At 30.5% G+C, this 22186-nt stretch overlaps 2 protein-coding genes across 3 annotated transcripts; one reads left to right on the top strand and one right to left on the bottom strand.

The window, feature by feature from the left end:
* The first annotated feature begins 9273 nt into the window (after positions 1 to 9273).
* Positions 9274 to 13575, top strand: LOC114379438 (indole-3-acetic acid-amido synthetase GH3.6-like). The gene is made up of 3 exons (XM_028338088.1): positions 9274 to 9705; positions 11102 to 12012; positions 12764 to 13575. The coding sequence occupies exons 1-3, from the start codon at positions 9308 to 9310 to the stop codon at positions 13348 to 13350; spliced, it is 1896 nt and encodes a 631-aa protein (XP_028193889.1). The 5' UTR covers positions 9274 to 9307; the 3' UTR covers positions 13351 to 13575.
* Positions 13576 to 18605: 5030 nt separating this feature from the next.
* Positions 18606 to 20434, bottom strand: LOC114377981 (putative dehydration-responsive element-binding protein 2H). Of its 2 annotated transcripts, XM_028336473.1 has the most exons (2): positions 20242 to 20434; positions 18606 to 19439 (listed from the first exon to the last, which is right to left on the bottom strand). In XM_028336473.1, the coding sequence occupies exon 2, from the start codon at positions 19437 to 19439 to the stop codon at positions 18846 to 18848; it is 594 nt and encodes a 197-aa protein (XP_028192274.1). In that variant the 5' UTR covers positions 20242 to 20434; the 3' UTR covers positions 18606 to 18845. The 2 variants fall into 2 exon arrangements, with proteins under 2 accessions (XP_028192274.1, XP_028192272.1); XM_028336471.1 differs by lacking the exon at positions 20242 to 20434 and having other exon boundaries at positions 18606 to 19445.
* Between the last annotated feature and the right edge of the window lie 1752 nt (positions 20435 to 22186).

The following is a 22186-nucleotide window of genomic DNA, read 5'->3' as shown; positions in this document are numbered from 1 at the left end:
TGTTGAAGTGCATTTTTTATGTTGTTGAGGCGGTTGATGGTGGTGTGGTGAAACTGTAGCTTTCATCTTGCAAGATAACTCCATTTATTTTTATTTTTTAGTTTTTTTCAGTTATTAGTCTCTTCTTAGGAAAAAAAAGTGTGTTGTTGTTTTTTGTTTTATTTAATTATTTAGTTCATAAGTCTCATATTTAAGTAGAAAAATATAGTATGATGTATTTTTTATTGCCTAACTTTAGTACGAAAATTTTGTAGGAAATATGTTGTCATTTTGTACTTCCTAGAGAGAAACAAAATGTTGTAGGAAATATAAGTTGTCATTTTTTATTATGTAGAACAAAATATAGTACAAAATATAATAGGATGCATTTGTTTAATTGTTTTTAGAAAATTATAGTATATATAGTTGTAGAAAAATCTATAGTTGTAAAAAAATATAATAGAAAATTATTGTTGGCATTTTTTACTTTGTAGGAAAAAATAGTTGTAGTTAAAGATTTAATAGAAAATATTTGATGGTCAATTTATTACTTTGTTGCAGAAAAAAAATTAATAGAAAATTATTGTTGTCATTTTGTTACTTTGTAGAAAAAAGTATAGCACTAGAAAAAAATTTAATAGAAAATTATTATGTTCATTTTTTTTTGAAAAAATATAGTTGTAGTTAAAAAATTGATAGAAAATATTTGGTTGTTATTTTATTACTTTGTATAAAAAACTATAGTTATAGAAAAAAAATTTAATAGAAAATTATTGTTGCCATTTTTTACTTTGTAGAACAAATATAACTGTATTTAAAAATTTAATAAAATTTTTTTGTTACCACAATGTATTTATTAAATGAAAAAATATTGATGCATTTTTTTACTAAGTTATGTGATTCTTAAATTGTATAGTAGCTATTTTGTTGATTGTTATTTATAATTTTATTTTTTCAGTATATTTAATTAGATATGTAATAGATAATAAAATATTAATTACCAATTCTTATTGATGAAATTCTAAGGTTTAATATAATTTTTATTATGAAGGAAGTTTCAATTGTACATCCCCATCCACGTGACAACTCTTTGCTACCTCTACAACTTGCGCATGTATTGAAAGTTGTGAGGAACGATGAAGTAGATCGTATTTTACAATCTAGGTAAGTCCAATGTCAACAAGGTCGAGGTCAACGTCAATGACATGAACCTATGGTGATTCTAGTTAACATTAGACAATTATTGGATGAAATTGGTTTTCTTGGTGTTGTACAAATCTCACTTTTTTGTATGATAATAACTTGATATCAACACTTGTTGAGCGTTGGAGACCAGAGACCGACATGTCTCATATGTCAGTTGGAGACTGCACAATCACACTCCAAGAAGTTAGTACTTTGTTGGATTTGCCCATTGACGGTAAACCTGTGACTAGTGCTGGTAGTGATGATTGAGCTCAATTATGCAAAGATTTGTTGGGAGTTACTCCAATTGGTACCAATTTGAGAAAGGGTAGGGTGAAATTGAAAGGACTTAAACAACATTTTAACAACATCAACAACCATGTACATAGTCAATTGTAGTTGGAGCGATTCACCCATGCGTTGAATTTACATTTGTTTCGAGGATAGTTGTTTGTTGAGCATTTTGGGATACATGTACCACTTCATGCTTATCAACTGATCATTCTAGGATACATGTAGCACTTCATGCTTATCTGTTGATCATTCTAGGATACATGCTTGATTTTAGATCAACATCAAGGCATCAAATCAGCTATTGCGTTGTCACCAAAATGACAACCCCCTAATGCTTATCTTATGTATTGCATTCGCCATATTGCAAGCAACTTCAACCACAAATTCATGAATGCAAAGTTAAAATAAGAGTTGACTATGTTAGGTACTTGTTGATTATATTTATATCTAATTATTGGTCAGCACATGTCAACAAATTATTAAATTTTTTACACAACATGTTTGAACCGAGACTTGAAAATTTTAAGAGATTAATGAGCATTGGATTGGGGGCACTTTGAAAGAAAAAATAGAGCTTGGCACCCGACTATCATATGACAACCAACTTATCAGAGGCAATAAATAAGATTGTTCAAAGGTGCATGAAATATGCCCATAATCGCTTTGGTTAGGGTTACGCATGACAAAGTGATCTAGTATTTTGTGTGAAGAGGTGTGCAAGACAGAGCAGAATACAGTGTCTTTCAACACCACAACAAGAGGCTGTTAGATGTCCTTGACAAAAATCACATCGAAGCTTGCATTTTTAACGTTAAAAGATACGATATCGGTCGAACAAAATTTGACGTTGAAGAGTTGTTCAATCATGCAACACATAGGGGACAGAAAACATAATATGTTATCTTGAATGAACATTACTATGAGTGTGGAACTTTTCAAGCCTACATATATCTTGCGTCATCGTAGCGTGTGCCGATGTTAACATCAACCTGTACCAGTATATAGATCAAGTGTACAAAATTGAAGCATCATTCAAGTATATTCTGACAATTGGAATCCTCTTGGCTATGAAGAAACCATTCCTAAAAGGAGTGACCCAATTATTGTTCCATATGCATTTAGGGTATGTGCCAAAGGTTGACCAAAGTCTATGCGCATAAGGAATAAAATGGACTGGATGAAATCTCAACAAACACAAACATGTAGCCAATGTAGGCATGAAGGGCACACCATGAGTAATTGTCCTTAAAATTGAGATCACTTTGGTGATAATGAACACAAAAATCATCTTTGAAACTATCATTGTGATTCCAATGCAATTTGTGTTTGTTAGCTTTCACATTTACCGTAGCTTGAATTACCAAAATTTCAACTTCATATATTTTCCTAATTCATGAATGCAATTTCTGTAGGTAATTTTTTGTATGATGCCTACTATTCAAGCAAAAAAACAAGGTGTGGAGTTGCTTTGGGTGGCGCCTCCTATAAGGAAATACCATGGTGGGGCCTCCTTCACTGACACCACACCTAAAGTGGTGACAAACTCCAGGTTGGTGCCTCTCGAAAACAAAAAATAAAGGCAGTGTTCTGTCAAGTGCCTCCTTGAGGAGAAGTTATGTGTAGTGTCTCCTATTTTAACACCACACCTGAGGTGGTGTCGCACTACAAGGTGACACCTCCTAGAAGATGAAAAACATTGACCACAAGGTGTCATTTTGACTGGCACCTCCTAAATCGTACATGACAGGAATCATTCATGACATGTAAATAATTTGTTGACCAACCTATTTTGGTAAATAGTTTGCCAAAAAAAACCTTAAATGGTTAAAAAAAAATCAAGCCAAAAGGGTGTGCCAATTTATAATTATTTTTCGAGGAGTGTGCATTTTTTAAAAACCAATGAATGTTTAACTAAATAAAACAAAGAAAATGATACTTTGACACCAACATGCTAATTGACATCCAAAGAGAAAATATATGGGTATAATAAGTGATATGACATTAAAGAAATAAAAAAAATGAAAGAAATAATAGATTTTGATGAAGTCTTTATAATGTTAAGGCAATTATTTTTCAATCATCATAATTAGGATCTTTAGCTCCTAAATGAAATCTTGATGTATCTCCACAAATTTGAAGTCCTTTGAGCTAACTATGAGATTTAATCATGAATATGTAGTTTAGTAACACTTAAAACTTATCGTCTCTCCTTAAAAGTGCATTATACAAGGATTGAACTCAATTTATTTCCCACAAACTCAAAGTGTGTTGTCAACTAAGTTATAATCATTTCATACAATTTCTCCAAAATAAAAACAAATATTGATTAGCTAAAACTAGAAAGAGTAACATTATTTTTACATAATTCTTACATGATTTTTATAATAAAAAAATAAGAAAATGTGAAGAAAAATAAATAAGGAAATTAAGAAAAATAGAAAATATTTTAAAAAATGTTGTGAAAATAATGTTTAATTCAACTACAAAGACTAGTTTCTACTTCTACAAGGCTAGTTTCTACTTCTACAGAATGTATTCCTTTTTTGTCAAAAAAAAAAGAAAGATGTATTCATTCTTATTCTTTTATTCAGAATTATTATTATATACAGAAGAAAGGGGTGCAAGAGTATGGTTATCCATTGTAACGTGGATCTCAAGGTTCATTTTGACAACTAAATAATGAATGGGAGACTAGCTAGGAACAGATATGCAATCAAACTTGGAAATGAAAAGACGTGTAGGTTTAGGTACGTTAATATATAGACCATCCTCTATGGAATTCTGGCTGTGTTGTTTATTAGGCCACGTAATGATCTGTGTAGCCGTTGCTAATTCTTAGCTTGAGACATTCTCAATCACGTTCTACCACTGCGGGCCACACTTATAATTTACTGCCACAAATTCTTCAGAGTTATATTAAAAACATATAGAGGCAAATATAGTGGTCTATTGACACAGCTATTGATATATATGGAATCAGTAACAGTGAGTGGATAAAGACAGATTCCTCTTTCAAGGTTTACCAAACTGGATGGCTATATGATTCGGGTGTCATCAGAATAATTCTTCACTTTGAATTAGGTGATTTACTTGCAGAAAATATTCTAACATTGAGTATAGGAAAACAAAATGTTAGTGGAGATCTCTACTTTAACGAGAAAAGATGAAAGAAAGAGGAAGGTTACGGAAAAAGGATGAAAGAAATAAGAATGAAAAAAAAAATAGTTAAAAATGAGATATCTTTTTAGATCGGTTAGTTATCAATAATATAGCATGCATCTAATTACTTTACATCAAATGCTCTCTTTAAATAATTATTAAATATATGATTAGTTTTATGTCGCATTTTTATTAAGTAATGATATAAAATATTTAAAAAATATATATTTATGAAAATTAGATTAAAAAGTTAATTTAAAAGATTGAAATTAATTTTAACCGTGTATATTTATAAAGATTAAAATTATATTAAAAGCTACCAACAACATTCATTTGTAAAGTATATATATATATATATATATATATATATTTAAGAGTGACTGCATACGTCCGTCTTCAATATATAATGGAAAATCCCTCCCCATTAACATTAATTATGAAGGGGAGACGTTAGCAACCTCTAGATGCAAGACATTTATGTTATGCACATTTATGTTAGCAAAGTTAGCAGATCAAGTACGTAGGTGGCATAAGGGCATTGGACAAATGTCGATTTCTATGTTACTCGAGGCCTTTGATGAGGACAGCATCCCCTGTAGGTGTTGCTTTTAGCAAGATTAGGACAGATTGTGGATATACTTACCTAAACCTGCGATGCATTTTAGTTGAAGTTCGGATAAGTTCTTAACTATATATGAAGATTTGTTCACCTGAAATAATTTAATTGGGTGATTTTTATGTTTTCTGTTAATAGACACTAATAATTTACATTATGTTCTCATCATAAATAAATCACACCTAAAGTTGGTAAACTTAATCTACCAAAATTATACAAAAATTTCCTTAATTCACTTTAACTTTTAGGATTAATAAAATAGTCGTCTCCCCCTGCTGCTGCTCATGTGCTGTTGTAAATCCCTATACATAGTTTTACTAAAGTCAATGACATTCGTATATATACTTTATATCAAGAGGAACTGATCCTGATATCTCTCTCTCTCTCTCTCTCTGCTAGTTGAGTTAAAATCTTATTGTACTCATCATATTCGTATTTCGAAAGAAACGATCGTTTAAAAGACGTGCAAGCTTATGAACAAGGAAAAATTGTAGACACTGATAAAGAGATAAAAAGAGAAGAGACATAAGTTCCTGATATGATTGAAGAAGTGATACGATAAAAAAGAGAAAACTAAAGATTGTCAACTAGATATTTATGTACTGTTAGAGTGCTCCAAAATTGGATTTCTAATAAAGAGAGCTTTTGCCCAAACTTACAATAGCTACGTGGGAAAATCTTCAAGTATTATTAATTACCTATTGTGTTCTATCTTCAAATTAATATTTTACCAAATAATTGTAAATTTAAGATGTATTTAAAATTTTAAAAAAATATATGAAATGTAAGTTTATTGACTTGTATAATGTTTTTCTTTATTAGATATAAATTTTGTTATTGTTAATAGTTCATTATTTTTTAAGACATAATTGATATCTTTATTTGTTTTACTAACCTTTAATTTATCTCTATAAAGTAACGTTATGCAAGTGAGAGATGGTTAAAATTTTAGGAACTAGTATATTATCTAATTATTGGATAAAATTTTAGATTATTAATATCAATTATGAAAATAACACTTATGATATTTTAATTTATTGATATTAGCTCTTTGCACTTATGATGTGCATGAGTTTGTGATGGAATGAACTCTGGTTTAATAGAAATTATTAGATAACTTAAAATTAACATATGTTTATGATTATGATGAATATTTATACACACACGTACTTAAGTTTTAAATTTATAAGATAAAATCAATAATGCTCAATTAGATATCATATAAAGAAATTAATGAAAATTATAACGATCTTAAATCACTTAATAATTTTTCTATATTTGAAAATCTTGTTCTTGTGATTATAAAATTGTTGTCCCATTAGAAAAATTTGTACAACAAAATATTGCATGAAAAACCCTAATTATCAAGTATAGAGGAATTTTCTCATTTTATTATTGATGATCTTTTTTAAGAAATATACATGAATTTTCTCTTCTCTTCTCCGTACACAGTTTTTAACTCTTTAATAACTATTATTATAAGTCATGATTGTGGATTGTTTTGTTATTAAAATCCATCACATTTTACTTGCAAGAATCCAACTTCATTGATATCTTGGCCACCACAAGACTTTGTTGCCTCTAATCAAATTACTGTAGTCAAGCCACTCTTCTACACTTAATCGGTTAAATGAGTTTTTCAGCAATATATTGAAATTATTAAAGTGCTGTGCATGAGTGTGATAACACACATTCAGTGTTGTTTGTGTGTGTAGAGCTAGAAACAGCGACTTACAAATTCAATGACAAAGTAGCGCATTAATCAGTGGGTGTACAGAATCACTGAATTGAATCAGTGATGGGTCCTGGAAGAAAAATGAGCAGTTTACTTGAAACTAGAAGTGGCGTCAGGATAAGGAAGCCAAAAGCTTCTTATTTCCATCATCTATCGCTATCTTCACTTGGAAAATATAGTTTCCCATTCATTTTATCTATGCAGGTGTCGCGAGTATTGTATAGTTAGGCAGTTATTTGGAGTCGTGCTGACGGAATAGAGCTTAACCTTTATAGCATATGCCTCCCCTGCCCTAAAAGTCTAAAGAAAAAAGTTTCGCATTTACAACTCTTACAAGACAATACCTTAGTTTCGTTTATTATTTTCTTAAAAACATATGAAAACAAGTTCATCTGCTCTGTACCAATATATACTAAAAAAGTTTTACATTACTTAGAAATTGATAAAAAAAAAGATAGCTTATAAATACATTTCTCCTTTAATCTACTATAACGTATTTTAAAGACACAACCATAAGATTCATACAAACATCAATACAGATAATATCTCAAATACAGTAAACCTAACGCGAGGTCGGTACAATATCTTTCCATTTTCAATACCTGTATTCTTGATAGATAACTAGTCTCCACTGGCTACTTTAATTTTGAAGACCGCTCCCATGTTCATTAGTTTTTCATTTACATTAGTCATCAGTTTACAGCTAAACTCAAGAGACAATAAAAAATAATTATTAATTAAGATCCCTAAGAAAGATTATTTAAATATAAAGGGCATACAAATATGCGATCTTTTTCAATAATTTAAAGTTTCTATATGTCCTTTTAAATTGAATTGTCCGTCTTTAACATTAATTTTCCCAAGAATTATATGCAGCCATATGCATTCTGCTACTTTGCTTTTATGAAACTTTATACCTGACTAGCGAAGTAGATTTATATGTAGCAATCATTTCACAGGCAACAATATTCTAGAGAAAATTAGTAAAGTCATTAGAATATGTATCTTGCTTCCTTTTATTTTATTTTTTTTGTAATCAAGGAAGTTTTTTTTTTTGAAAAAAAAAAGTATAAGAAATAGTCTAACCTATATACATCAGTTTCAGTCATAACTAACAAAACTGTTTTATATACAGTAGCAGAGCTAAAAATATGGATCCTGCCAATAAGAATGGTAGTCAACGAACATTTAATACACACATTAATTATTAGTATACTCAACCAGACAACATTTGGCAAAAAATATAATAACACAAAATATGTTATGACCTGTTTCTATGCAATATTTAATATTGAGTCCAACGAGCAACTATAGCCGTAATTTACTTACCGCGCAGCCAACGTTGTTGCTGGTTTTCTCAACAACAGCGGCGGTAATTGTATCCTATATACTTCCCCTAGTCTTTACCCGGATATTGCCCTTCCAATAGCAAACACCAACTTTATGGTTCCCTTCTTTGAAACTTCCCTGCATATACAAAATTATTAAGCGCATGTTTGGATCTGCAACGTAATGAACATAGAAAATTGAAGTTACTTTCCTTGTTTGTTTGTTATGTTAGACATAGAGAAAGAAAGTTTGACTGATCAACATTATAAATTTTTTTCCAAACACACTAATTCTTTGTTTAGTAGGAGAAAAATAAGAGAATGAGAGAAGATGAAATTTGTGAGATAAAAAGAGTAAAAATAATTTTAAAAATTAATAAGATTTATTGTATTATTTTTCACTTATTTTCTTTCATCTCTTTATCTTTCTTTATCTTTTATATATTTTTCTTCAGCCAAATATTTTAAATTTTTATTTAATAATTATTCCCTTTCACCTTTTTATTTTCATCCATTCTATTTCTTTTCACTCTATCAAATATATAGAACCTAAATAGTTCCAAACCATCGTCAAATGCTCATGTACTTGCCAACCAACTTTATACGCTATCTGTTAATATTTTTAATTTATAAAAAGAATTCATAACATTTAACAACATATCATCTAAATTAATTAAAATAATAATAATCCAAATCATCAAATAATTTATCCATTTACAAAGACTATCACTCTAGAGTCAGAGAAACCATCCTTTCCCGGTTGCCGAAGCAAAGTTCTTGTATAGCCATATTTTAAACCCCAAATAAACTTGGTCTTCCAAAGTTCCAATCACATTACTTGGAAATTAATTAAAGTCACATTTTTCAAGTTTACAGTCCTACCCCTTTGTCCTATTTGTTTGGACTCTGGAGAAGTTTCCCAGTTTGCCTATATATAAGCACTTTCACTTTGGTTAGTTTCCCAACCCTCTCTTCTCCTAAATCTAAACTCTTGTTTCTCTTTAGGTGTGCATGTTTGGTTCCACACTCCGAAACTCAATAGCTATTAATTCTCTAGCCATGCCTAAAGCTACAAAGCACTTATGCCACGATCCAAAGGATAATCTTGATGATGATGATGATGGTAGTAACACTAGTAACAACAATAAGAGCGCACTCGAATACATTGAAGAGGTCACAAGCAACGCTGATGTAATTCAAGAAAAGGTTCTTGCCCAGATCCTTTCTCGTAGTGCACACGCTGAATACCTCCAACGCCATGGCCTAGATGGGCGCACTGACAGAAACACTTTCAAGAAGATCATGCCCGTGGTCACTTACGAGGATTTGAAGCCATATATTGATCGTATAGCCAACGGTGATACCTCTCCAATTTTATGTTCCAAACCCATATCAGAGTTCCTCACCAGGTAAATATACATGAACTTAATCACTTTATTGATATCTAAATGTTTGAGATTCACTTTTTTCTTGTATTATTATTTATGTTAAGCAAAAATGATTGGTGGACTTTATAAAAAAAATTATTGGTGGCCATCCCCTACCTATTGAACAGCGAGATAAAAATACAAAATATGATATTTAAACATCAATTTTTTAAAATATCAACTCAACGTCCATAATCTCTCTATATTTCTCTTTTGTTATCACACCATATCAGCTATAGTGTTTATATTTTTCTTTCTTTTATCTCTGTCGCTAGGTGTTTAATACATATTAGGTGTTCAAGTATTATTTTCTAAAAAATATAAAAGAGATAAGAAATATAAGTATATTAGACATTGATAAGTCTTAAGTAAAGTTTTATATATAAAAAAATATAATTAAGAGAGAAGATCACACAGTTAAAATGATCAATAGATATTTTATATTTATAACATGATAATAAAACAATATAAATACACTTGATGATATGGTGTAATAAAAAAGAAATAGATAAAAATAATAAATATTAATAAAGTGTTTGCAGCAAAAATAGTTCATATACCATTATTCTATTTTAAATGACTACCATAAAAAATGTTATATATTTCAAGAAAAATTAATATTTGTTCTGGTCTCGAATGTAAGAAGAAAAAAATCATATGCATTCGTCTAAAATATATGTAAATTTTAATTAATTTTATTATATTTAATGAAACAAACTTTAAAATATGTTTCATTTAATTAAAACTTTAACTCTAATGACCTTTTTTTATTCTCCATATAAAATTTCAATTAGTAAAATGTTTATTTTCTATATGTGATTAGACGTGAAATTAAATGATATTAACTAAATATTTTCTTAAAGTGAATTAGTTTTTTCCTTGTTGAGAGAAAGTATGTATTAATTGTCTTCTTAAATAATCAGTTTGTTTAACAAAAATTAAACTATTAATATGAATGTATACTAAATAGTACTGCATTTCTTGAATGAATTATCCACAAATTTGTTTATTAGTACAATCTATTACACAATTAGTATACTGATCTAGTATCAATATGAATAGTTTAATTTTTGTAAAACAAATTACATACTAACAGTGGAAGATCTAATGTCTAAAGGTAGTGTATGAGTTTTTTCTTTTTGCTGGTAATGACATATTATCAAATAAATATTTGGTTAAAAAAATATCTAGACAAAAATGCGTCATGAAGTCGATCAATTAAATTCTTTCAATCGATACATGATAAGGGAAAGCCAAAAAGGTATGGTTTTGCTAAAATATTGACAAATAAATTTTCTTCGTATAACTTGTCCTTCTTCCTTTTCAAATTAAGTGCAACTGAAATTAATCTGAGATATATGTTTCTTGAATGAATTAGCTCTGGGACTTCTGGTGGGGAGAGAAAATTGATGCCAACCATAGAAGAGGAGCTAGAGAGGAGATCAATGCTTTATAGCCTCTTGATGCCGGTGATGGATCAGTTTGTGCCCGCTTTGGACAAAGGCAAAGGCATGTACTTTTTGTTCACAAAATCAGAAGCCAAGACCCCAGGTGGACTCCTTGCTCGTCCAGTTTTGACCAGCTATTACAAAAGCTCCCATTTCAAGCACCGCAAACACGATCCCTACACAAACTACACAAGCCCCAATGAAACCATTCTCTGCCCTGACTCTTACCAAAGCATGTACTCTCAGTTGCTCTGCGGCCTTTGCCAAAACGAGGAAGTTCTTCGAGTTGGGGCAGTCTTCGCATCAGGTTTCATTCGTGCCCTTAAGTTCCTCGAAAAGCACTTCGTGTCTTTGTGCAATGACATAAGAAAGGGTACCTTAGACGCCAAAATCAACGACCCTTTAGTGAGAGAGGCCGTTATGAAAGTACTTAAACCAAATCCCACGCTTGCGGATTTCGTAGAAGCTGAGTGCATGAAAGGGTCGTGGAAGGGAATTGTTACTAGGATATGGCCTAACACTAAGTATGTTGATGTTATTGTCACGGGAACTATGTCTCAGTACATTCCCATTTTGGATTATTATAGCAATGGTCTCCCTCTTGTGTGCACCATGTATGCTTCTTCTGAGTGCTATTTTGGCCTCAATTTGAACCCCTTGTGTGACCCAAGTGAGGTAGCTTACACCCTCATTCCCACCATGGCATACTTTGAGTTCTTGCCCCTCGATGAGATCAACGGACATACTAATTCAGTTTCTCACCTAGTGCAAGAACAATTGTTGGATCTTGCAGATGTGAAGCTGGGTCAAGAGTATGAGCTTGTGGTCACCACTTATGCAGGTAATTAAGCAGCTAACATATGCTTATACTTCCTAAAATATTGATTTTTTAATCCTTGTTTGATCTGAGCTAAAAACACATATTATGACAAGTTTTAAGGATTTAAAATAAATAAAAATGTAAAGAACTAATTTTTTTAAAATGTCATATTCTCAAGATATACAAATATATTAACATTTGAAAAATGCTAACAATACTCTTCTCAGCATATATTTTTATTATTAGCTACATTTTATTTATAAAAAAAACACAAGATTTAGTATGTTACATTTTTTTATAATTTGTCTTAGAAAGAGTATATATTAGAGAATATATTATTAACACCCACTCATTGTATATGTAATAAATGGAAATATTTCTTTCTTTTTTTCATTTGCATGTGAAATAAGTGGAAAAAAAATAAAAAGATAGAATATATATATATATGTCATATCATGAAAATGATTATTTTATATGAAAATGAGAATAATTAATTTCAATCATTAAATTAAAATAAAAAAATTAAAATTAAAATATTTTAAATTCATTTAAAATTTATTAAATAAAAATTTAAATATTTTAAAAATTTAATTTATAATATCTTAAATATATCATCATCATTATCATTATCATCACATTTTACTAAGTAAAATGTGAGAGAAAATTAGTGTTAAAAAATCAAAGTCTCAATTAAAATATCACTCCTTAATTATATTAATACCTTCTCGTTTTAAGTTCAAATAGTTAATTATCAATCTTGACGTACGTACAGGACTATATAGGTACCAGGTTGGTGACATTCTCCGTGTAGCCGGATTCAAGAACAAGGCTCCACAATTCAACTTCGTGTGTCGAAAAAACGTTGTTCTGAGCATTGACTCCGACAAAACCGACGAAGTTGAGCTACAAAATGCTGTGAAGAGTGGAGCCGACCATCTTGCTCAATTTGGTGCATCTCTAACAGAATACACAAGCTGTGTGGACACATCAACCATCCCTGGCCACTACGTTCTTTACTGGGAAATTAGCACCAATGGCCATACCCCAACAATTCCTTCTTCCGTTTTTGGTCATTGTTGCCTTGCAATTGAGGAATCACTAAACAGCGTGTATCGCCAAGGCAGAGTATCAGAGTCTATTGGACCCTTGGAAATTAAGATAGTTGAGAATGGCACATTTGACAAGCTCATGGACTTTGCTCTTAGCCAGGGTGCGTCCATTAACCAATACAAGACTCCTCGATGTGTGACATATGCGCCCATTCTGGACCTTCTAAACTCTAACGTTGTGTCCAGTTACTTTAGCCCAAAATGCCCTAATTGGGTTCCTGGTCACAAGGACTGGTGCTCTCTTCATTGAAAATCTGTCCATGATGCTGATGTTGAGCTACTAGCATAGCTTGGAAAGAACTAGTTTCAATTGTGAGATTAGCTCAGAAAGTTAAACCCACTCCAGTGTAGTCTTTCAAGTTTTAGTAGTAAATCGAATAAAATATTTTCCCGTGGTATAATATAAATTAACTTGTAATAATTGGTGCAGCAAAAGAAGTTAGTTAGTTTCGAAAAATTATTAGGTGATTAAAAGTTATCATAATCTCTCTCTTTTTTTGGCTGAGTTATCATAATCTCTCTAATCTTCCCATATCACACAATTGAGTATTATTAATTCTATTTCATAAATTAAAAAACTTGAATACCTATCACAAAGAATCTATATCATGATTAATTCAATATTGAAATGTATATAACTTTTTAAAAGGCACTTTTATTTCAACTGAAATAATTAATGTAGTTCATTGAGCGTGTCAATCTATGACTCGGAATGGAAACATAACGAAAATATTAACATAAGAGGAAAATCTGTTTATGTTATGTACTATAGACTGATACTCCTTCCTCGGCTTATTACATGATGATGAAAATTGTACAACATAATTAAGTTTTTGACAAGGATATTTTGATAATAAAAAAAATCGACAAAAAAATTGGGGAATAGGAAGATGAAAGAGGGGTATACGAAAATCAAATTCCTTTTTGATTCTTTCACGGGCCTAACAACAAAACAGACTTAACGAGAATGCTGAAGAATCAAGCACTAAGTGCAGCAGGGACAAAAAGGATTAAGGATTCATCCTGAAGACACTTTCTAGAGAAAACAAAGTCATTTCTCCACATCCAAATATTGTAAACCGTGACACCAAGGAGAGGAGACTATATGGGATAGATTCTGCTGAAGCCAAAATCATAAACGGGGATAGAGAGAAGAATATATATATGCCAGACTAGAGGATCAACAATATTCATCCAAATGGTGTAGCATACTAGTTTTTAGTGTCATGTTCATGGATCATTTTTGTTTCTTAGTTGTGCCATAGAATCCCTTTCCCTGGCTAGTTTTCCCCTTGTGGGGAGTAAGAATAGATGGAATCGTGGAAGAACACAGTTGGCACATATGTAGCTGGAAATAAGAAGGCGAGTCATATGCATTAATTGATTTCCTATCACTTTCCTCATGGATATCATCGAAAACTCTAGCTTTTGGACATCACTAATTAACTATTCGACCACCCTAGTTGGTCATCATCATAGCAACTAGTACAATAACTTGTTGGTCCGTTAGTCATTTGACGGTTCCCCCCACTCCTATATGTTCCCGCGGTTTTGTATTATTTGTCCTTAGGTCTGAAGATAACAGATAAAAACAATTAAGAGGAAATTGCGTGTGAAGAATTATTAGATTGACTCCTATTTAATCATAAATTTATTGTTCTGAATGATGATTTTTTTTTCTTTTTATAACTATTATTTTAAAAATTATAACCAGCAACAATTTTTTATTATTGATTGACAGTTTAAAAAATACTAGCTGGTAATGCATAAATATTAAATTATAAATTATTAAAATTTTGTTAGAAATATATTAAAAATTACAGTGGAGTGCATTAATAAAAATTTTAATATTTTTTTACTTTGAATTTTAAGGCAATGCATATTTAAGAAAATTATTAACTACACAAATTATTATGATAAAATTATCTTTTAATAAAAATATTCTTATTAAAAGAATTAGGATATAATTATAAATTCATTTAAGTGTTTAGGAGAAAACTAACAAATGAGAATATTATTGAAAAAAACAACTGATAATTTCTTAATTGAATTTCTAAAGTTAATATAAATTAAAAGATTTCAAAACTCATACATAAGATGAAGGAATTACTTCCTAATTTTGCATGGAAAAAGCATAGCAGTAGCTAAAAGTCTAATTGAATCCACTTGGGTCAGTCTATGGTGAAGGGTTTGAGTAGTTATATGAGGACTTAAGTTCGATTTTCATTGCTGTCATTGCAAAAAAAAAAAAAAAAAAAAGGCCTACTTGAGAGTTGAATTTTTTTTATTTTTATTTTTGCAAATATCTACCTATTTAACGATGACTTGATCTCATGGAGCAGTTTGCAACCATCCGAAGATCTAAAATCTCAACCCACTTAAAAATCTACATCATTCAACGTCTACCAACGTTCGATCTCAATTAACAACTCATTTCAAATATGTCACCACAGTTTATCTTAGATGTATCAACTACTTCCTTGATACAAGAAAATAATAATCACAAATACGTAGACTTAACAAGGCTGATAAAAGACTCTTGGACTTAGAAGAATGTAAAAGCCAATTCAAATGTCTTTAGCTAATTGCTTGAACTTTTAAAATACTTAATTCATGATATAGTATCAAGTTTTTTTTTTTTTATAAAGTAACCTTTTATATAAAAAAATTAAATTAAAAACTTGTATATTCATGTTTTCTTCGGACTCAAATATAAGTAAAATTAATTAATTTTGCTTTAATTAAAAAATTAGTTAATATCATTTAATTCTATTAATTACATCAAATTTAAAAATAAATTTTTTCATGTGTTCTTTACTAAAATTTAACATCAAGAATAAAAAAGTATCGTTAAACATAAAATCTCAAATAAGTTTATTTTAAAAATAATATGATGAAAGTAATTGAAGTTTATTTATATTTGAATCTACTCCTTTCTTTCATTACTTATAATTGAGTCCGGTAGAGTATCTCTTAATTTAAAAATAAAACATAAATATTAGTTATCAACATTTTAAAAATATTAACTAAAAATTAAAACTATTAAAAAAATAATTACTAATATAGTCCTATGCCTACCAAAAAAAAAACTAATATAGTCCTATTTCTGATATCAAACGTAATTCAAGTTCTAACACAATTTGCATAAGGAATTAAACCTGGTATTTGGAGAATTTGAGACTGCACGTGACAATGATATATACGAGGCATGGTCCCAACATTTCGTGGATCTGGGATTTGTGAGTCCCAAACATTCAATTCTCTTAGTACTCTTTTTTTATTGGAAATACGTGTGGGACTGTGGGACTCAGCCAGGGCTAATTTCAATGTGAAAGTTGGCAATAAATGTTTTCAATTTTATAATATATTTGAGGATGCAATATTTTAAATATTGTTATTTTTTATTAAAAATAATATAAAAAACATACTACAAATATAAATAATTCATAATTCCATACAGTCAGTTGATGACGAATGCACATGATACACAGAAATCACAAGCAAAAGAATATAGTACAGTAAACAAATAGAGTATACTATATTCTTTTTGGGCCTTAAAGTTATAAACAGAACTCACAAGCAAAAGAATAATATAGTATAGTAAAATTAATACCTTTTTTAAGAGAGTAAAAATAATACATAAATTAAGAAACATAATTAATATAATTTATATTAAAATTATTCTTAGCTTCTAAATATAACTTTCATTATTATTTATCTCTCATTCATGATAACCATATAAAACATTTAAGAATTAAATAGGAAAATAACATAATTGAAAAGATAATAATTAATGATGCCTTTAATTTCTCGACATAGATAAATAATAACAATTGAAAAAATGGAAAAAAAAGAGAGAGAGGAATAAAGGCAAAATTAATAAGATTAACAATAATAATTTTTTTACTGTTAATGGTTAGAAACTAAGAAGTTGGCGAAATAAAAATCGGGAGATATTTCTGTTCGGCCCAAAACGGTCGCCTTTGTGTTTGCCCCAAAAAACAGTCCACGGATAATGTTGAAATGGAACAAAATTTAGAAAAATATTTATTTCTCAAAACGTCATGTCTTTATATTATAGGCAAAATTGATCCCCACTTTATCTCCAATTACGGATTTGATCCCTCTATAATTTAATTCATAAATTTGATTCCCAATTTTATAAATCCTACAAAATTGGTCCTGAAAGTCCGATTTAGACGTTGACCGTTAATCTCAGACGTTGACTGTCACGTGTCAATGTCACGTGTGACTGCCACGTGTTAATATCACGTGTTAATGCCACGTGTCAACGTCTGAATGATTTCCTGTAAAGGCTTCATTTTTTTAGGTAAAATTACACTTTTGGTCCCTCAGTTTTACTCCAATTTCGATTTTGGTCCCCCGATTTTATAAATCCATTTATAAATTGTTCCTACAAAATTAATTTTTTGAATGACTTAGCCACTGATGCTAGAGACATGGTAGGTCTTGATAGATCTCGCACTTTTTTTTCATCACAAGTTTTTCACTCACTTAAAACCCATAAAAAATCACTCTTTGTCTCTCCCCCACTTTCAAGGTTGTTCAACTTGAGAAAGTGATGCATGAATCCCAACCTGAATCTAAAATTTTCAGATCTCTTACTTTAAGAGATTCTATAATAGCTCTCACTTTTTTTTTTTTTGCTCTCCCATACGATATTATGTGTATACAACTCTTTAAGTGACTTATGTACGACAATAATATTTTTGTTTGAAATTTGAAATGCAACTTCTCCAGTAATAAAATTTGACTGAATTTATAAAGGGATTTATAAAACTGGGAAAACCAAATATATGAATTAAATTATAAGGGAACCAAATCTGAAATTGAAGATAAACCGGGAGACCAAAAGTACAATTTTGCATATATTATATTCTTCCAAATTGAGACCTCCACATGTAGGTACACGAGAATATAGAAACTGTGCCTATTTATAGAATTTAGAAACATTTCAAATAGCCATAAATCACTCTATCTCAGTATCTCACGAAGGTTTTCGTTAATATAATTGACAGAAAAGATGTCTAGTACTAGCACTAAGGAATTCCGAGAAGAGGGTCACACAAGACACATCATGGTTATGAATCTTCCTATTCTCCTGCTCTCAATGTGTCATATCTTACTTTAAAAAAAACTGTTGTCATATCTTACTTTAATTCAATAAAGATTGAGACATTCGCATCCATGTTAGTTTAGAAAAGCAGGAAATCCAACACATAAATACTTCCTGATTTGTTCCTCTAGAGACCCATGGAGATTCACTATAGACTATTCCAATTTCCAAAAGCTTCCATCCCCTATTATAACCCAATCATGCATGGCAAGTCAAGTGTGATGTAAAAAGAAAGTTACATGAGAAATGTAAGTTCTTAAAATTAAGTAAACCACATTCTCACAGTGGTATAATATTGGTTTAGCAGGACATATCACACAAAAATATGCAGGGCAAGATAGAGACAATATCAAATGGGTATGGAGATGTAGAAGTGAGGGAAGAGGCATGTAACACTAACATGACAAAGGTAAGTATGACTCACACCTAATGAGTTAAAAATAGACAGGATATCCATGCAAATTAGGTGGCCAAAAGAAATGACCATTTTTGCAACGGAGTTCATTTTAGTTTTACAACAGCTAATCTCCAGGATCAAATATGATTAAACCTAAGCTAACCATTAACAAGTACATGCGCTAAAAAATTTAGCCATGTCCCAATGTACATCATGGGGAAGGAGGGGAAGAACTTATCCCCGATTCACCTTCCCCATTCTCATGCTTTACTGTTAAGGATAAGGAAATGGGCTCCATATCAACATCATCTTCTGCACCTACCCCCGAGTTACTTGGTGAAATCATGGACTCGTTTGCAGACACTGCCATTGACGAACCACAATGATTCGCAACCGGAGAATCTTTGGAAGATTCTTCAGAGAAACTGGAAACTGAAACATTGGGAAAGTTGAGACGGGCACAGGAACCGTACATTGCCCTGGCCGCTTCATCATATGCAAGGGCAGCTCCAATGGCAGTGGGGAAAGTACCTAGCCAAAGCCTATTGCCTCTGTTTGGCTCTCGGATTTCAGCAACCCACTTTCCCCAAGTCCTTTGCCTAACACCTCTGTAGTTACACCGCGAGTTCTCAGGGCCCCCTTTACCTTTCATGCACCCCTTCTTCGATCCCTTGGCAGGAACTTTGCGAACTGGCTTATCCGCATCACTGCTGGAATCAATCTGGGCATTATATTCTTTCCATTTTGCCAGTATCTTAGCCAGGGACTTAGATCCATCCCCTTTGTTATGGGTTTTCGCTAACATCTGCATGCAATTCAAGTTGCACTATGTAATAACCAACAAAATCTACAATGTTAACATTAAAACATAACAACACATAATCATGCATCTGCCAAGAAAACAGGCCCTCAAGCTTTTGTGTGTGTTCGGGTGAGTGTTTACAAAATTAATTTTGATGGAAATTGATTTTGAAGTGATGTGATTTCTGTCCGGAAGTGTTTATTCTTAATGCAAGTCAGTAGTAAAACTCAGTATAAATTTTGTTACCCAACGCAAAAACTACCAAAATTTGTTCGAACTCAAAATCAATTTGAAACTCAGAATCAATCCCTCAGTGGAACCAAACATGTGGACATTTAGCTGATAATTCAACCTGCTTCTTCATAGCCCAATGTGAATACAAACAAGTACATAATCAATTCAAAGGTCACTCGCTATAACCCAATTTGTTAACCTAGCTCAAGTGAGAGCGAAACACAACCCTATTTATCATGTTAATAATTCAACAGCCCCTTCCATAACATGTCAATCTTGCCACCTTTCTAGAAATGTTTCTACTTTCTACTAGCCCAATTCTAAACTCATCAGTATAAACAATACGAAAATTTTCAAAACAATATCTAATGCAAATGCAATCCAGTGATTAGTTCCCCTGATGGTACCATTACAATTGGGAATAAAAAAAAACAATAAATAAAAATAACTATAAAAAAAATCAAAGGGGTAAATTACAAACGAGAGAAAATTAACTAAAACAAAAACCCTTTCTTTGAAATCAAGTAGAGCTGTGAAGAATAACGAAAAGAAGGTGAAAGAGGTAAGAAACCTGAAAGGATGCTGAAAAGTTGAAAGCTTTAGTACATATGTGTTGCGGGGCGCATCTCTGGTTGGGGAGGGGAGGGGAAGATGACGAAGAAAACAGAGATGTGCTCTTCCAACAAACACCGACAACTAATTAGGGTTCACCAGCCGCTTCATTCATCATTTTCGAGGATATACAAACAGACAGACAATGAAGTTAATAATACATGTAGCAAAAAAGAAAAATAATATTACCTCCATTTCTTTTTAACAGTAATAATAGTAGTAGTATTTTAAAGGAGGTATCTATTTTTGTTTATAAGTTATTTTAAAATTTTAATTAGATGGAAATTAACATTTTTAGTTGTATTTTTAATTTAAAAATAAAAATAGTTATTATTTTTTCCTTAACAAAAATTAATTATGCAAGAATATATATATATATATAATAAATTAAGAGTTTATCGATAAATTTAAAATGAAGTTTATTTTAACATATTAATTATACTTTAATTTTTTATAAAAAAATTAACTAACGGATAAAGGAACAAAAAATTGTAATGATTTAACAAAATATTATTATTATAGTTATTATTGAAAGTGACATAGATAAAAAAAAATCGCTAAAGTAATGATAACCGCTGAGATATCCGATGAGAAAATAAAAATATAAAGTATTTAATTGAAAATACTTTAAGTTAATTTTATAATATATATATATATATACACATAATTTATTTAATATATATATTTTAAAACAATTAAAATATTTAATAAATTATATAATTACACTTTAACTGATATTTAAGAACATTTTTTAATTAAAAAATACAAATAACTAAAACTAATTTAAATTTATCAAGTAATAGCCCATAAGAACTAACAGATCACAACAGTTGCATGCAACTTTAAGCAAATTAGCAAACAAAAAACAGTGTCTGGAACATGAAAAAGGAAATAAATAGTATAAAAAGTTGCACTCAAAAGCCCAACTTTGAAATTATTTTTCAAAATTTATTAATTTTTTTTTACATAAAATCATATTTTAAAAACATAGGTGGTATTTCCTATATTTTCTCTTTTTATTTCCAGTTGTTAGGATGTCGTAAAGAAAATAGCATTGTTTGTTAGTTAACATTTACCAATAAATTAATAAGAGAAACAAGTCAAATAAAGACCACGTTGTTAGGTGAGGAGTCCAAACCATGGTATTTTTTTTAAGAAGAGTGTTCAGTGGCTCAAGTAACGTGAGTTATACGAGATGTTTAGAGGACACTTTTATAATAAAAATAAAATGGACAAATTAAGAACAAAGGATGGAAAATGGGATAAAATATATTTGGTTGTTGTTTGAATTTGCATACTTCCCTTTTATATATGAGTTGTATTAACCAATCTATCTTAATGACAGCTGATGCCAATATTAAAACGGATAAGATCCATTGGCCACATCGACCTCACCTACAGTGGTGCTAGTTAAAGGGCATGCCACGTTTGTTGAGCTGCACTTTACTGCTGAATCTGTTTTATCCAAAAGCTCAAATTTAGAGAAACTCATTCACAAACCACTAACAAAAGATCCACTGTGCATGGTTTTTCCTTCTATTCTTAAGAGATTGTTTGGTTGAATTTCAAGAAGAAATTTTGAAAAAATAATATAGATTTCATATCTCTTTTTTTTATTTAAATATTTATTTTTAATTTTCTTTCGTTTTTTTCTTTTTCACACAACCAAACAACCCTTTAGGTTAAGGATTGTAGGTCACGTGTGTATGTATTAGCATGGGTTTGTTAACCATTGGGTTGACAAGGAGACAAGAGACCCCATTCTAGTCCAAGGAGCTGTGTACGGTTCAGAAGCAAGGAAAATATTTGACAAGACAATGACGAGAGAAGGTCATAATTTTTTTTTTTAAAGAAGTTTATTGAAGAATCTCAGTCGATGATTAATCTTAATTGGTGAGGTTTTT

Source organism: Glycine soja, chromosome 12 (genome assembly GCF_004193775.1).
Source record: "Glycine soja cultivar W05 chromosome 12, ASM419377v2, whole genome shotgun sequence".
NCBI classification, from domain to species: domain Eukaryota; kingdom Viridiplantae; phylum Streptophyta; class Magnoliopsida; order Fabales; family Fabaceae; genus Glycine; species Glycine soja.
The sequence above is the reverse complement of the archived record's forward strand: the minus strand, read 5'-3'. Positions and strand labels throughout refer to the sequence as shown.

Bases quoted from the DNA above. Each gene is read 5' to 3' on its own strand.
- LOC114379438 (XM_028338088.1), top strand. From the start codon at position 9,308: ATGTTTGGTTCCACACTCCGAAACTCAATAGCTATTAATTCTCTAGCC. The intron at 9,706-11,101 runs GTAAATATACAT...TGAATGAATTAG, and splicing joins ATATCAGAGTTCCTCACCAG to CTCTGGGACTTCTGGTGGGG. The intron at 12,013-12,763 runs GTAATTAAGCAG...ACGTACGTACAG, and splicing joins TGTGGTCACCACTTATGCAG to GACTATATAGGTACCAGGTT.
- LOC114377981 (XM_028336471.1), bottom strand. From the start codon at position 19,445: ATGCAGATGTTAGCGAAAACCCATAACAAAGGGGATGGATCTAAGTCC.